The sequence below is a fragment of the Acomys russatus genome, chromosome 8, assembly GCF_903995435.1.
Source record: "Acomys russatus chromosome 8, mAcoRus1.1, whole genome shotgun sequence".
NCBI classification, from domain to species: Eukaryota; Metazoa; Chordata; class Mammalia; order Rodentia; family Muridae; genus Acomys; species Acomys russatus.
Genome location: NC_067144.1, coordinates 67,724,756 through 67,737,766, shown reverse-complemented (window position 1 = coordinate 67,737,766; position 13,011 = coordinate 67,724,756). Strand labels below are relative to the sequence as shown.

Here is a 13,011-nt window from a genome sequence, read left to right as displayed (position 1 = left end):
TGAGTGTCTCAAATATCTCATCAGAAATGCTTATCTATAAAATGAGTCACCCAAATGCCCACTTTATCCTAAACCCCCAAGTTTTGCTATCTGTAGTTGGCAATGTAGATGCATCAAACCTGAATAAAGTTTATACTTAATGAGTGTTTTAGGATTTGTGTGTGTGTGTGTGTGTGTGTGTGTGTGTCTGTCAAATTTAGTGGCTACATTTACCTACCTACAATCTCATCTTTGGTCGATCCAAAGCTTGGCAGGAAAAGAAGCAAATACTTTTTTTTCCTTTCAAGTAGATATTGCCCAAATTTAATATTTTTGCTACTTAAAATTACAGAACTCTGTATAAATGTATATTTTTCTTTTTTTCTCTTTTCTTAAATTATTCTTGTTACATCCCAATGGTTATCCCATCCCTTGTATCCTCCCATTCTTCCCTCCCTCCTATTTTCCCCTTATTCCCCTCCCCTATGACTGTGCCTGAGGGGGACTTCCTCCCCCTTTATATGCTCATAGGGTATCAAGTCTTTTCCTGGTAGCATGCTATCCTTCCTCTGAGTGCCATCAGGTCTCCCCCTCCAGGGGACGTGGTCAGATATGAGGCACTAGAGTACATGTGAAAGTCATACCCAACTCCCCACTCAACTGTGGAGTATGTCCTGTCCATGGCTAGATCTGCATAGGAGTTTGAAGTTTACGGCCTGTATGGTCCTTGGCTGGTGCGGGACCCCTTGGCCATAATCTACCTATCATAATGTTCTTCTTGTAGGTTTCTAGAACCCTCTGGATCCTTCTACTTTGCTATTCTCCCATGCTTCTCTCATCTAGAGTCCCAATAGGATGTCCTCCCCTCTGTCCCAGTTTCCTGGGAAGTGAAGTGACAGCCTACAGACTTAGAAAAGATCTTCACCAACCCTACATCTGACAAAGGTCTAAATTGCAAAATATATAAAGAACTCAAGAAATTAAACGCTACCATACCAATTAAGCCAATTGAGAAAAGGGGCATGGAACTCAACAGAGAATTCTCAACAGAGAATATCAAATGGCCGAGAAACACTAAAAGAAATATTCAACCTCTTTAGTCATCAGGGAAATCAAATCAAAACACCTCTGTGATTCCATCTTACACCCATCAGAATGCCTAAGATCAAAAATACAAAAGACACCACATGCTGGCAAGGATGTGGAGAGAGAGGAACACTCCTTCATTGCTGGTGGGAATGCAAACTAGTACAGCCACTTTGGAAATCTATCTGGTGCTATTTCAGAACACTGGGAATAGGGCTTACTCAATACCCAGCTATTTCACTTCTTGGAATATACCCAGAAGATGCTCCAGCACACAGCAAGAAAATTTGCTCAACCATGTTCATAGCAGCCTTATTCATAATAGCCAGATCATGGAAATGGCCTAAGTGTCCCTCAGTAGAAGAATGGATGAAGAAACTGTGATACATCTACACTATAGAATACTACTCAGCTATTAAAACCAAGGAATTCCTGAAATTTGTGGACAGTTGGATTGAGCTAGAAATGATTATAATGAGTGAGTTAACTCAGAAGCAGAAAGACTCAAATGGTATATACTCACTTATATCTGCATACTAGCCCAAGGGGCATGTCCTACGAAAGTCTTCACTTAGCATTAATGTATATTTTTCTTAAATTTTATATTTTTTCTGGTACCTGTCAATTGGAGACAATAACACATCTTGGAACATAGAAATAGTGGCACTGGTGACCATGGACTCTTTCTCTGCTATTTCCATATTGCTATAGGGAAATACAGAATCTTATGTCCCTTTTAATCTCTCTCTGTCTCCCTGTCTCTGTCTCTGTCTCTGTCTCTGTCTCTCTGTCTCTGTCTCTCTCTCTCTTTCTATCTCTCTCTCTCTCTGTCACTCTCACTCTCTCTGTCTCTTAAAAAATCCAAAAGACGAAAGCCCTTCTAGTGAAGTTAATTATACATAAATTGGCATAAAAGCACATGAATATCACCTTGGTATAGAAATTTGAAATTTAGAAACATGAATGAAAATTAAATCCAATGTTATAGAGAGTTTTGTGTGACTATTCAGGTAGAAAACTGTCTCTGTCATCTTCTCATTTAGAAAGCTACTAACCTGTACCTCCGGCATACTCAGAAAATCAAGTTTACTCCTTCTCAAGTCTCTGAGGGAGTTGAAAACCATGCAGCTTAGTTTTACAATGAAGCTTAATTGTTTAGGGGTTAAGATATTTCAGATGTATGTAGGTGTTCTAAGTTGACAGTGACGATATGTGATGGAGATTGATTTACGCTCAGATATTTAGATGCACCAAGATAGGAAAGATGTCTTCTTCAAGGTTGTCAAATACAAATAACCAGAACACTAAGAATGTAACATTTATATAATTCTTGATTGTGTCACAGTTTTCTTGCCATAGGTAATGTATTGTATATATGAGTAATAATATAAAAGTATATGTATAAAAATAAAGTAATTTAAAAGAGATTTTAAAACTTTGTGCCATTTCCAGTTTTATCTTAATTTCCTGCTTAAGGTTGAAGATGTGAGCTCTCAGATGCTGCTTTTGTCATCACATTGGCCACCTTGTCTTCATGTCACAATTGTTGATTCCAAAACTATGAAACTGTAAGCCAAATAAACTCATTTTCTTGAAAAAAAAATATGAAAACACAATTGGTTTCACTGGGACAATATAGTATTGTAGGAATGATGAACAAATTCTGCCCAAGGGGGAATACATTCAAATAAAAATTTAATATTGATATTAAAATATGGAATTTAAGAGAGAAACACAAGACATGGAAATAATGAGAAAAGATCAATATCTTTCCAAAAAGGGACAAGAAAAGGTTTAGGATTTCATAATATATAATATTTTAATAGATAAGCATAACCTGCTGTGAGGATTATATAGAAGAAGGGTCTATCAGAGCAACACAAGGTATTGCATGGGTGTTTGTAAATTCTATATGACAATATAAAAGTTGCTCAATGAATTAATTGTTTAGAGCTAGGTTGCTGGGAAGCTCTGTCCATTGCCTGGGTTGGGTCCTAGTCTGTAGGAGGAGAGAACATGAGCTGAGTGGTAGGCATGAAGTTAGGACAAGACCATCATCCAGAGCATTACATCCTAATGGCTTTAATCAGGAAGGGTTCTGGTAGAGTTCCTGATTAGCAACCTAAGTCTTCTTATGTTACAACACATGAAACATGTTCTGAAAGTCAGTAAAAATAACAATTAAATTATCTGAGGGCAAAAGTTCAAAAAAACATAAAGGATCCTAATATCAAAAGTAATTAAATCCAGAAAACTTTGATTCACATAGGTCGTTTTACATCCAGATCACCACAATAACCAGAGATGTATCTTGTTGAGAAATATTTTATTTATGTTCAGAAGCAGGAAAATCATGCATACCTAAACGTAAAGTTCACTTCCTTCCTTCTTCCTCACAACCTTCCTGCTTTGCACTACCCTTCTCTTTTTTGTTGTTGCTTTGTTTTTTCATTTTTTGTTTTTCATTTCTTCCACTTGTATTGTCTTTGCACTTTCGAAGGACTTTCACACATGCACACAAGAGAAACATGGGGACATAGTGGAAGTGGGGTGATGGATAGGAACACAGTGACAGGAGGGTTTAATTGGCCACTACATAAAAAATAGATCAAGTAGAATAAAATGAGACAATACACTTAAACAATATAATTGAAGTAGTTGTTTGTTTTGGTACATGTTTGTCATGTACATATGGGCATACTTAATCTTTAAAAAATTAAGAAAGAATAAGTTTCCATACACTTTCATGGATTGTATATAAACACTGATAATACAGAACAGGAGCTATAAAAAATTCTCTGTCTGCCATGAAGTGAAGCTAAACTTGCCCACAACAACAACAAAGAAAATAGACACACTCTTGATATGGAAAGAAAGATCTCTTATTAGACAACTTCCAGGCAACTGAGAAAATGTGGTTTAAAAATCATAAGAGTAAAGTTTCAAAGTAAATAATGGTAATAAAACAACACTTGGAAAGTGTATAAAAGTAAGGTAGTACTTAGAGAAAATCCATAGCCCTAAACACTTTCATCAGCAAAAATGAAAGGTAATGTAACCAAATTAATATGCAGGCTCTAATGAACTTCAGGGAGTATCACTCTGTAAACCAAAGTAGGTACTGAGAAGGCAATCAATGGAAAACAGATTAGTTTCAAGGAAAATATATAAGTTATTGTAGCTTGCATGTGGTGGAAAGGGTGTTGTAGATGGGGTTCTCTCCTGCTGGGAAAGGGCTGTATTAAAACTACATTCTCAATCTTCTATTTATTTTTTCTTATAGGCAAGAAACGTTGAGTCTATTTGAACTGACAATTCTCCTGTGTCAGCCTTCTGAGTTCCTCAGATTATAATAGATCTCTAAGAAATGCCAACAATGGACTAGTTAAGATGAAGAGGGCATATTTGGTGAATTTAATGACAGTAAAGCAGTTCACAAGGTTCATTATTTCAAATGACATGTAGTGGCTTTGCAGGAGTTAATGATTGTACTTTTAAAACCCTACTTAGAGTAGACAGTTCCCTAATGAGGGACAGAACAACAAAATTTTCACCATTGAATTATAAGAAGCCATGTTCATTAGAAGAAAACATTTCATCTGTGATGAAAATGAACTTAATTTCTGGATGCATAATAGAAGGAATTCTCGCAAAGCCCCACCCCCAACCCCAACATGAAAAATTCAGTATACAGGGCATGTTGAATGCAGGGAAGTGTTGTAGTTCCTGCAGTGTAAGAAGCACAGAGCTTTTGTCTTTGTGGGTGGAGTATGAGCTCCCACTCTGGATTGGACAAGGCCCATGGCTTCCTCCTAATAGCAAATCAAAGTTGGCGAGTCTGTGGGACTGTGTATATTTATGAGTATATCACAAAATATTGTAAGACTGTGAAACTTTTTGTAAGGTAGAAATGAAGATGATAAAGAGGTATTTGATTTTGAAACACAAGGTACATCAAACTTGTGGAAATTGTTGTTTAATGGAGTTTCTTCTAAGCCACTCACTAAGCCCCTTTATACATAATAGAGCCTGTATCTAAGAGTTATATAGCATGACAACGTATTTGCTCACTAATAAAGAAGGAAGCTGAGCTTTACACAAACTGATTTTCTTAGCATATCTACCCTGGACATACTAAAAAGTTGACCTAAAATAGCAAATAAAAATAATGTCTAATAAAATGATCCTCATCATTCATGAATGTTGAAACCAATCATTTTAGTCAGAAAATTTTGACATTGACAGATGAAAGGAAAACTAAAATTTATGCCCCGCTTGATGGTGTACACACTTAATCCCAGCACTTGGGTGACAGAGGCAGGTGGATCTCTGGGTTTAAAGCCATCCTAGTCTACAGAGTGAGTTCCACGACATCCAAGGCTACACAGAGAAACCTTATCTGAAAAAAAAAAACACACACACACACAAAAAAAAAACCCAACAAAAAACAAAACAAAACAAAAAAACCCAAAAAATAAATAACAAAAGATGCTGGAGAAATGGTTCAGTAGTTAAGAGCACTGAGTGTTCCTCCAGATGACCCATGTTCAATTCCAGGCACCACATGGCAATTCACCACTGTCTGTAACTCCTGTTCGAAGGAACTGACACTCTCACACAGTCATACATGCAGTCAAAATACCATTGTATATATAATATTAAAAAACTAGAATTTATTTCTGTATTAAAGATGTTTATTAGAGAAGAGATAAATGAAGACCAAACCAAGGCCATTGGTCAGATGACCTTCTGTCATACAGAGCAGTGACAGGGGTCAGGCAAAGTTCACTCCCTTCCTTTATATGGGAATTCCAGGGAGTATGTGGCCCCTGTGTAAGTCACAGCAGACCATAATAAACTTCTTGGCAGTATCATCTTCAGAGAAGAGGCTCAGTGCTTGTAGGCTTCAGAACTGGTGAGTCTTAATGTCACCACTGAAGAAGATGAGAGTCTCCCATGGTGTCTTCATTAATAGTAGCCAAAACCAGATCCATAGCCAGATCCATAGCCATAGAGAGAGCGTGAGCCATAGCCATAGCCACAGCCATAGCCAGAGCCCAGTCCACGGTAGCCACAGCCATAGCCACAGCCCAGGCCTCCATAGCCATAGCCTCCATAGCCACAGCCCAGGCCTCCATAGCCATAGCCTCCATAGCCACAGCAGCCATAGCCTCTGCCGCCATAGTAGTTTCCGTAGTAGCCACACATGGTGTTGGTTGTTGAGGTTGTTGTTGGGTAGAGAGGAGTGTAGGTGAGTTGAGTCTGTATAGTTCTGTCTGAAGAGAGGGCCTTTTATATGCTCTCAGTGTGGGTGGGGCCTAACACGTACTCATGTTAATGGGTAATTTTTATGACTAATATATTTATGTGTTATTAAAAGACACTTAAGGTGTTAGAGAAGCATTCTTTGCAAACAATGGTGACTTCAGTCAGACTCTGCAGCAATGAATACAAAGTTACAGGTCACATTGGGTATTCAGGTAAATTTAAAGAGAAGATGGTTATCAAATAGGGAGTGTTGCATTCATTTGCCTTGCTTTATTTAACCACAGAGTATTATTTTAGTCTTGATCTCGGCAGTTGGGCATGAGATAATTTTTTAAACTACTTTAGTCAAAGGTAAATTGTGGATTTTTCACTGGCTACTGAAAATGAGGAGATAGTTTGGAGGCTACCCTGTCCTTCTTCAGCAGATATATGAAGAAGTGTATATTACTGATTTCATAACCTTTGTTCAAAATTCAAGTAAAGATATGAGATTTAAATCCAATCAACAAAAGAGTCAAATAGCTTCATTGACTCAAAATTCTATACCTGTTTTTATACACAGTGTTCTCTAAACACAATGCAAAACATACATTTAGGATGTCATTGGTATTTCTGATTTTGCTGTTTAATCTTTGAAAAAGTATATATTTATTTGTTCATTGGTTTAGTATGTGTGTTATTGTTTTTCCTGAATGTTTGTCTCTACACCAGTTGTGTGGCAGGTGCCTATGAAGGCCAGAGAGGTTTGTCAGATCCCATGTAACAGCAGTTACATGGTTGTGAGCCTAGTTGTGTGTTCTTGAATTTGAACCCAGGTCCTCTGGAAGAGCACCAGTGTCCTTAGCCACTGCGAAAACTCATGTGTGTGTGTGTGTGTGTGTGTGTGTGTGTATGTATGTGTGTGTGTGTGTGTATGTGTTTACATGTTTATATGCCTGTGGTTTTGTGAGACAGAGAGCACATATGGAGATCAGCAGAAAAGTTTTAGAACTCATTTTCTTCTACTATATGGGTCTTTGAGATTAAATTTACGTTGTCATATTTGGAAGCAAGTGTCTTTACACACCTGCAGTCCTATTGGTCCTCAACAACAAATATTTTTGATAGATGTTAACATTTTTGGTGCAAATTTTCTATGAAAATGAATTATTTGTACCTACAGTGTAAGATAGTGTCAGAAAATTGTTCCATGTATGTAAACATCTTCAATCACATATAAATAATTGTAATGACAAATAGTGGGATAGTATAAGAGCCATTGATTCTCCTCGAATTCCTACAGTGACAATATTAGCGAATTCCCCCAAATTGGAATATATTGCTTATTTTAAACAAACACTATATGAATAACCTTATTAAAATTTAAATTACTAAAGAACATATTGTTTGTATTGTATCAAGATGCATTGAATGTCACATATTATAATGTTGGGCAGAAAAATTTAGTTATGTGCTTTAAGCATTGGAAAAAGTAAGCATGTGAATAAGGATTCTCAGAAATCATAAAGACTCTAAGAAGTTCCTGCTGGCAAAGTTCTCAATAGTTAGTATGTAGAAATATTATAAGGATTATAATACTTTGAACAAAGAAAGAAAATGAGGGAACAAATGAATTGAGAGAATGTTAAGGTTTTTTAAATAATAAAATGAAAATGAATATGAATATCTATAATAGAAATTTTTGAACAAAATAAAATAATCACAGACTCTGAAATAGCACAGATATTTGATGACTCAATAAAATGCTAAGCATATTCTCAACAGTCTTCCTAATCTCTACACATATGTGGAAACAGGTGCCTACATACTATACTCAATGAACATAAAATGATAGAAATTAACATTATTGATCCTAAGAGAATTTAATTTCAATTGGTTTGTGATATTATAAACTGACTAGATTACAGCAATGCATAATGATATGAAAATATATATGACTCAAAAGGAACCATGGAGAACAACAGACAAACCCATTTTTTTGGACAGCCTAAGAGAAGAGCATCAGAGCCTCAGAACAAGCATCAAGTGCATACAACTTGAAGAAGGGTGGAGGAGCTGTGTAGATTGCCTCTCTGTGTCCTGTGTATGGGATCCACAAGCTGTCTGCTCATGCCTGCCTTCCCTCTTCAGTGCATTCTCTGCTTTCCTGGAGTCCTTTTGACACACTTGCTTTGCTTGTTGTCCATCTCAACAATCTTTTCTTTTTAATATCGTTTTTTAAAACATCGTTTAGAGTTTGATCTCAGAGTGCTAGTGTGTTAGGCTCTAAGATGATGTCTTTTCTAGTATATATGAGTTCTTTGCATTAGCTATCCTCAGTATTAGGTCTCTAACCTTCTTTTATTCTCCAATCAGCCACAGTTTTTATCTCAGTCTCAGCTTTTGAATTAATAGACCAGTTGATTACTTAAGCCTAGACTGAGCTAATATTTCACAACCCAACCCTTCTGTGTCTGGCCTCATCTTTTAATTACCCTTCCCTAGTTATTTATAATGTTGAAATAATGCTAGCTTCTCTTAATATAAAATTTATATTGGTTTACATTTATTATCCATAGTGATAGGCTTCTTAAAGAAATTTCCATATGAATATATAATTTATTTTAAAAATGCTACCCAAATTTGACGAATATTTGGTTTTATTAAGATTGGATCTGAACATGCTACCCAAGCAGATGTTGAGATACACAGGCTAACTTTGGGGTGGAGCACAAGGAGTCTTATGGAAGAGTTGAGGAATAGAACCTGGAGGGGTCAGAAGCTCCATAAGGAGACCAGTGAAAACAACAAATCCAGGAGGAGGAGGAGGAGGGTGCTGCAGAGACTGATGCACCAACCAAGGACCATGCATGGTGAGGACCATGAGACCCTCTGCTCAGATGTAGTAGATAGGCAGCACAGTCTCCTTGTGGGTCCCATAATATGGGGAGTAGGGACCACTTCTGACACGGACTCTGGCCCCACACATCGATCACTTCCCCTTGTTTAGGCAGCCTTGCCAGGCCACAGAGGAAGAGGATACAGGCAGTTCAGATGAGACTTGATAGGCTGTGGTCAGGTCTTAGGGGAGGGGGGCTCCCCTCTCTGAGGACGAGTGGAGGAGGGAAGGAGGGGAGATGAGGGAGGATAGGTGAAAAATGGAGGCAGTGATGGAGGAGGATACAATAGGGATGTAAAGTGAACAACAATCAAAATATTGGATCTGAGGTGGAAGAGGAGGGTGGGGGAGGACTGGGAGGAGTGGAGAAAGGGGAAACTACAGTCCAGATTTAGTTTTGCCTAACTTATTATCATCTTTCTCCATCTTTCTTCATCTTAATTGTTGCCTTCAGAAAACATAGCCTGGTTGTTTTGTTCATATATTCCACCACGATATCCTATAACAGTTTTGGAAACAGGAGACCCTTGATGAAGACCTGCTGAGGAAGTAAAACAACAAATGAGCCACTTTCTGGACATCTTGTGCTTCATTTCTGTATGGAGGGGTGGAAAGAGAATATGTATTTGCTGATAATGTCTTCAATATATTGCAAGGAAGCTACACTCATGAGCTATCAAAAACATGGTGGCCTATGGGACCAGCACAATGATAACACCACCAATGGATATGCCAACAAGGAGAGAGGGAGTCTCACAAGGCCCCACCCACAGATGAAAAGCTACAGACAATGGCTGTTGAGAGAAGCTCACTCTTCATTAGGGACCAGCCCTCTGATAAGTTGCCCAATACCAGCGGTCAGCTGAAACACATACATATGCATAAGAGCAATACAAAATAGACCCAGAAGATTGTATGTGTATATAATATACATATACATGTACACATACATATACTATAAGGATTAAAGAAGAAGAACTCCTGACTCAAGAGGGATTTGGAGAGCAGGAGGAGTTGGAGGAGGAGAGGGTGGAGCGTAAAGGACATTAATAAAAGTGCACACATATAAGTTCTCACAACAAAGATTAGAGAAAAATACACTGATGACCTGGAAGTCATTGGAAACAAACATGCAGGGCATCCAAAAAAATCTTCACTAAAACTGTGAACAAGGTGATATTTTTTATGGGAAATGAGAATTTTGGTGTCATATAAAATAAAGAAAATGCAACAAATGTACGCATGAAACTTTTAAGCCTAAAGTAGACAGTAGAAACCAAAGGTCACACATTTCTTTCTGAGGAGCTGGTTTTCGAGGAAGATTCACTCTGTTCATGTCAGTATGTCTCTGCACACTCTTTGTAATGGGAACTGAAGGGAATTTGAAAAAAATATTTGGAGGCAAGACACAAATATTTTGTTATTATGTAGGACTCTCATTCGTTTTATATATAGAATTTTAAGTAAGCCATCTCTGAAAAACAGAGAAGCCTGTTGCCAGAAGGCTCATGATGTCAGCTTTTAAAAATCCTGAGACTGTGACAGTTTTATCTTGAACACATGGTTAGGATGTTTGATGAGGGTGTATTTGTTTTTTACTTTAATGGTAATGAGTTTGGAGACTCTGTCTGTGGTTTGTCTCACCTGCCATTCGGGCAGTATAAAAGGACCCACACCTTGTTAGCAGACAGACACCAGAAGCTCCTCATCTGCCTCAAGGAAACTCCCATTCCTGACAACATGTGCTACGGAAACTACTTTGGTGGCCTGGGCTGTGGTTATGGTGGCCTGGGTTTTGGCTATGGTGACATGGGTTATGGCTACGGTGGCCTAGGTTATGGCTATGGCTGTGGCTGTGGCTCTCGCTATGCATACAGCACCTACCGTCCATGCTGCTATGGAAGATTTTCTGGATTCTACTAAGAATTTAAGCTTGCTGACTCATTTTCTCATAAAATCCCGGGGCACCAACATGTAGGAAAATTTATAATTTTACTTTTCAATAAAGCTAAATTTCTTTCACTTTATTTACCATTTATCCTGTTTTCAGTCTCCTTTGTGTTTTGTGTATGATTGTGTGTGTCTGCATGTGTGTCTGCGTGTGTGTGTGTGTGTGTGTGTGTGTGTGTGTGTGAGAGAGAGAGAGAGAGAGACAGACAGAGACAGAGACACAGAGACAGGGACAGAGAGAGACAGAGACACAGAGACAGGGACAGAGAGAGACAGAGACAAGAGACAGAGAGGCAGTGCGAGAGAGACAAAGACAGAGACAGAGAGAGAGACAAGAGAGACAGCACCAGAGCCAGAGCCAGAGCAGGAACTATCCTGTGGTACTCTACTAAATGCTGTGGCAAAACAAAACAATTAGAAGCTGAGCCACCTCTGGTCTTTAATCCGTTTGTCACCCACATAGTAAGACTATAGAGGTGTGGTTAAGTTTGGCCTCCTCTAACCACAGGTCTGAGAGTTAAATGCAGGAAGCTCACTGAACTTGTAAGGCTTGAATGGTTTATTTCCTCTCTTCAAATGTGGTCTTGAGCCTTCATAAAACTTCTGAAATGAGGTTGTTTGTAGAACTTGTCCAGTTTAGTATAGGAGGAGGTAAGCACATGACGCCATAGTCCAATATGACTGAAAGTGCATGTTTATCATGTATACCCCTTGAAAAAGAAAGAAGAGTATTTTTATCAATTTTCTTTGGGAGATATTGTAGTAGCATATATGTGTGTGTGTGTGTGTGTGTGTGTGTGTGTGTGTGTGTGTGTGTGTGTGTGTGTGTTTTGTGTGCCACATTGGAAGGCCAGAAAGAGCATGAGAGATTTGGATCTCTGGGAGCAGGACTTACAAGTAGTAGTGCTCTGGTGCTGAGAATTGAACTCACGTCTTCTAGAAGAACAAGCATTAAGATCCCTTAACTGCTAATTTAGTACTTAAAAAGATACCAATGTGGTGAATCAGTACCTGCAAGCACAATGAGATGTGTTTCTCAGAAAAAGAGTGCAAAATCTGGTTAGCAATACCTCTTCAGTGACAGCATGGTCCTTACTAATACTCGTTTTCTCTTAAGCTCGAAATCCCCAGCATGAGGACAAAGTTTTCTAAGCATGTTGAGAGCAGACGCAAAATTTGTTCTCCTCAGGTTACAGTCACCTGCAGAAAGATCCCCTCACTGTATGGCTGAGGGTCTGCAAGTTAAGTGAGCTCCTCTTCTAAAGAGAGGAAAGACATTTTCCAGGCTCTTCTCAATGGGGACTCTCAGAACAGATGCTGCGTGCCCTTGTTGACAAGCAATTTTAAATTTCTTTCTCATTGACATTCTGAGGAGCATTTAAGAAATTCTCTGTAGGAAACAAAGAGGATGTGCAGGTGTTCCACAGTCTCCTCATGGAAACTTCCTGTCTTCCAAGACCTTCCAGGGGATCAGGAGCAGGGTGGCTCATAGATGCGCATCCTGAAAAAGCAAAGCAAAGCAAAACAAAACACAGGGAAGCATTCTTCAGCACAGGCACGGGCACTAGGTGTTCATGTTCAAAAGGGTGTCTGAGCCTGGTTTGAGATGTTATAGAGCTCCACAATACATGCAGACTGAATAAAAAATGTGAATCGATAGTTTTCAAGCATCTTCTACCAGTGTACCGTCATGCAAGTGATTTTTAGGAAATGTTGGCACAAGTTTTGAATGATGATAAATAATATCAATTGTTAAAGTCAAGTCTACAATTTATGTGCAGAGGAAAAGCTTTAAATATATTGCAGTAGAAGTAGGAAAATATATTGTATCAAATTGTCAGCACTAATTT

General features: G+C 38.4%; 2 protein-coding genes across 2 annotated transcripts; one reads left to right on the top strand and one right to left on the bottom strand.

Annotated features, from left to right (window-relative positions):
• Positions 1–5,833: 5,833 nt before the first annotated feature.
• LOC127193028 (keratin-associated protein 6-1-like) lies at positions 5,834–10,862 on the bottom strand. The gene is made up of 2 exons (XM_051150379.1): positions 10,856–10,862; positions 5,834–6,341 (listed from the first exon to the last, which is right to left on the bottom strand). The coding sequence occupies exons 1-2, from the start codon at positions 10,860–10,862 to the stop codon at positions 6,034–6,036; spliced, it is 315 nt and encodes a 104-aa protein (XP_051006336.1). The 3' UTR covers positions 5,834–6,033.
• Positions 10,863–10,890: 28 nt separating this feature from the next.
• LOC127192868 (keratin-associated protein 6-5-like) lies at positions 10,891–11,246 on the top strand. Its single transcript, XM_051150217.1, has one exon. It carries the CDS (start codon positions 10,952–10,954, stop codon positions 11,132–11,134), a length of 183 nt encoding a protein of 60 aa, XP_051006174.1. The 5' UTR covers positions 10,891–10,951; the 3' UTR covers positions 11,135–11,246.
• Positions 11,247–13,011: the final 1,765 nt, after the last annotated feature.

Excerpts from the sequence above, each read along its gene's own strand:
- LOC127192868 (XM_051150217.1), top strand. The coding sequence starts at position 10,952 with ATGTGCTACGGAAACTACTTTGGTGGCCTGGGCTGTGGTTATGGTGGC.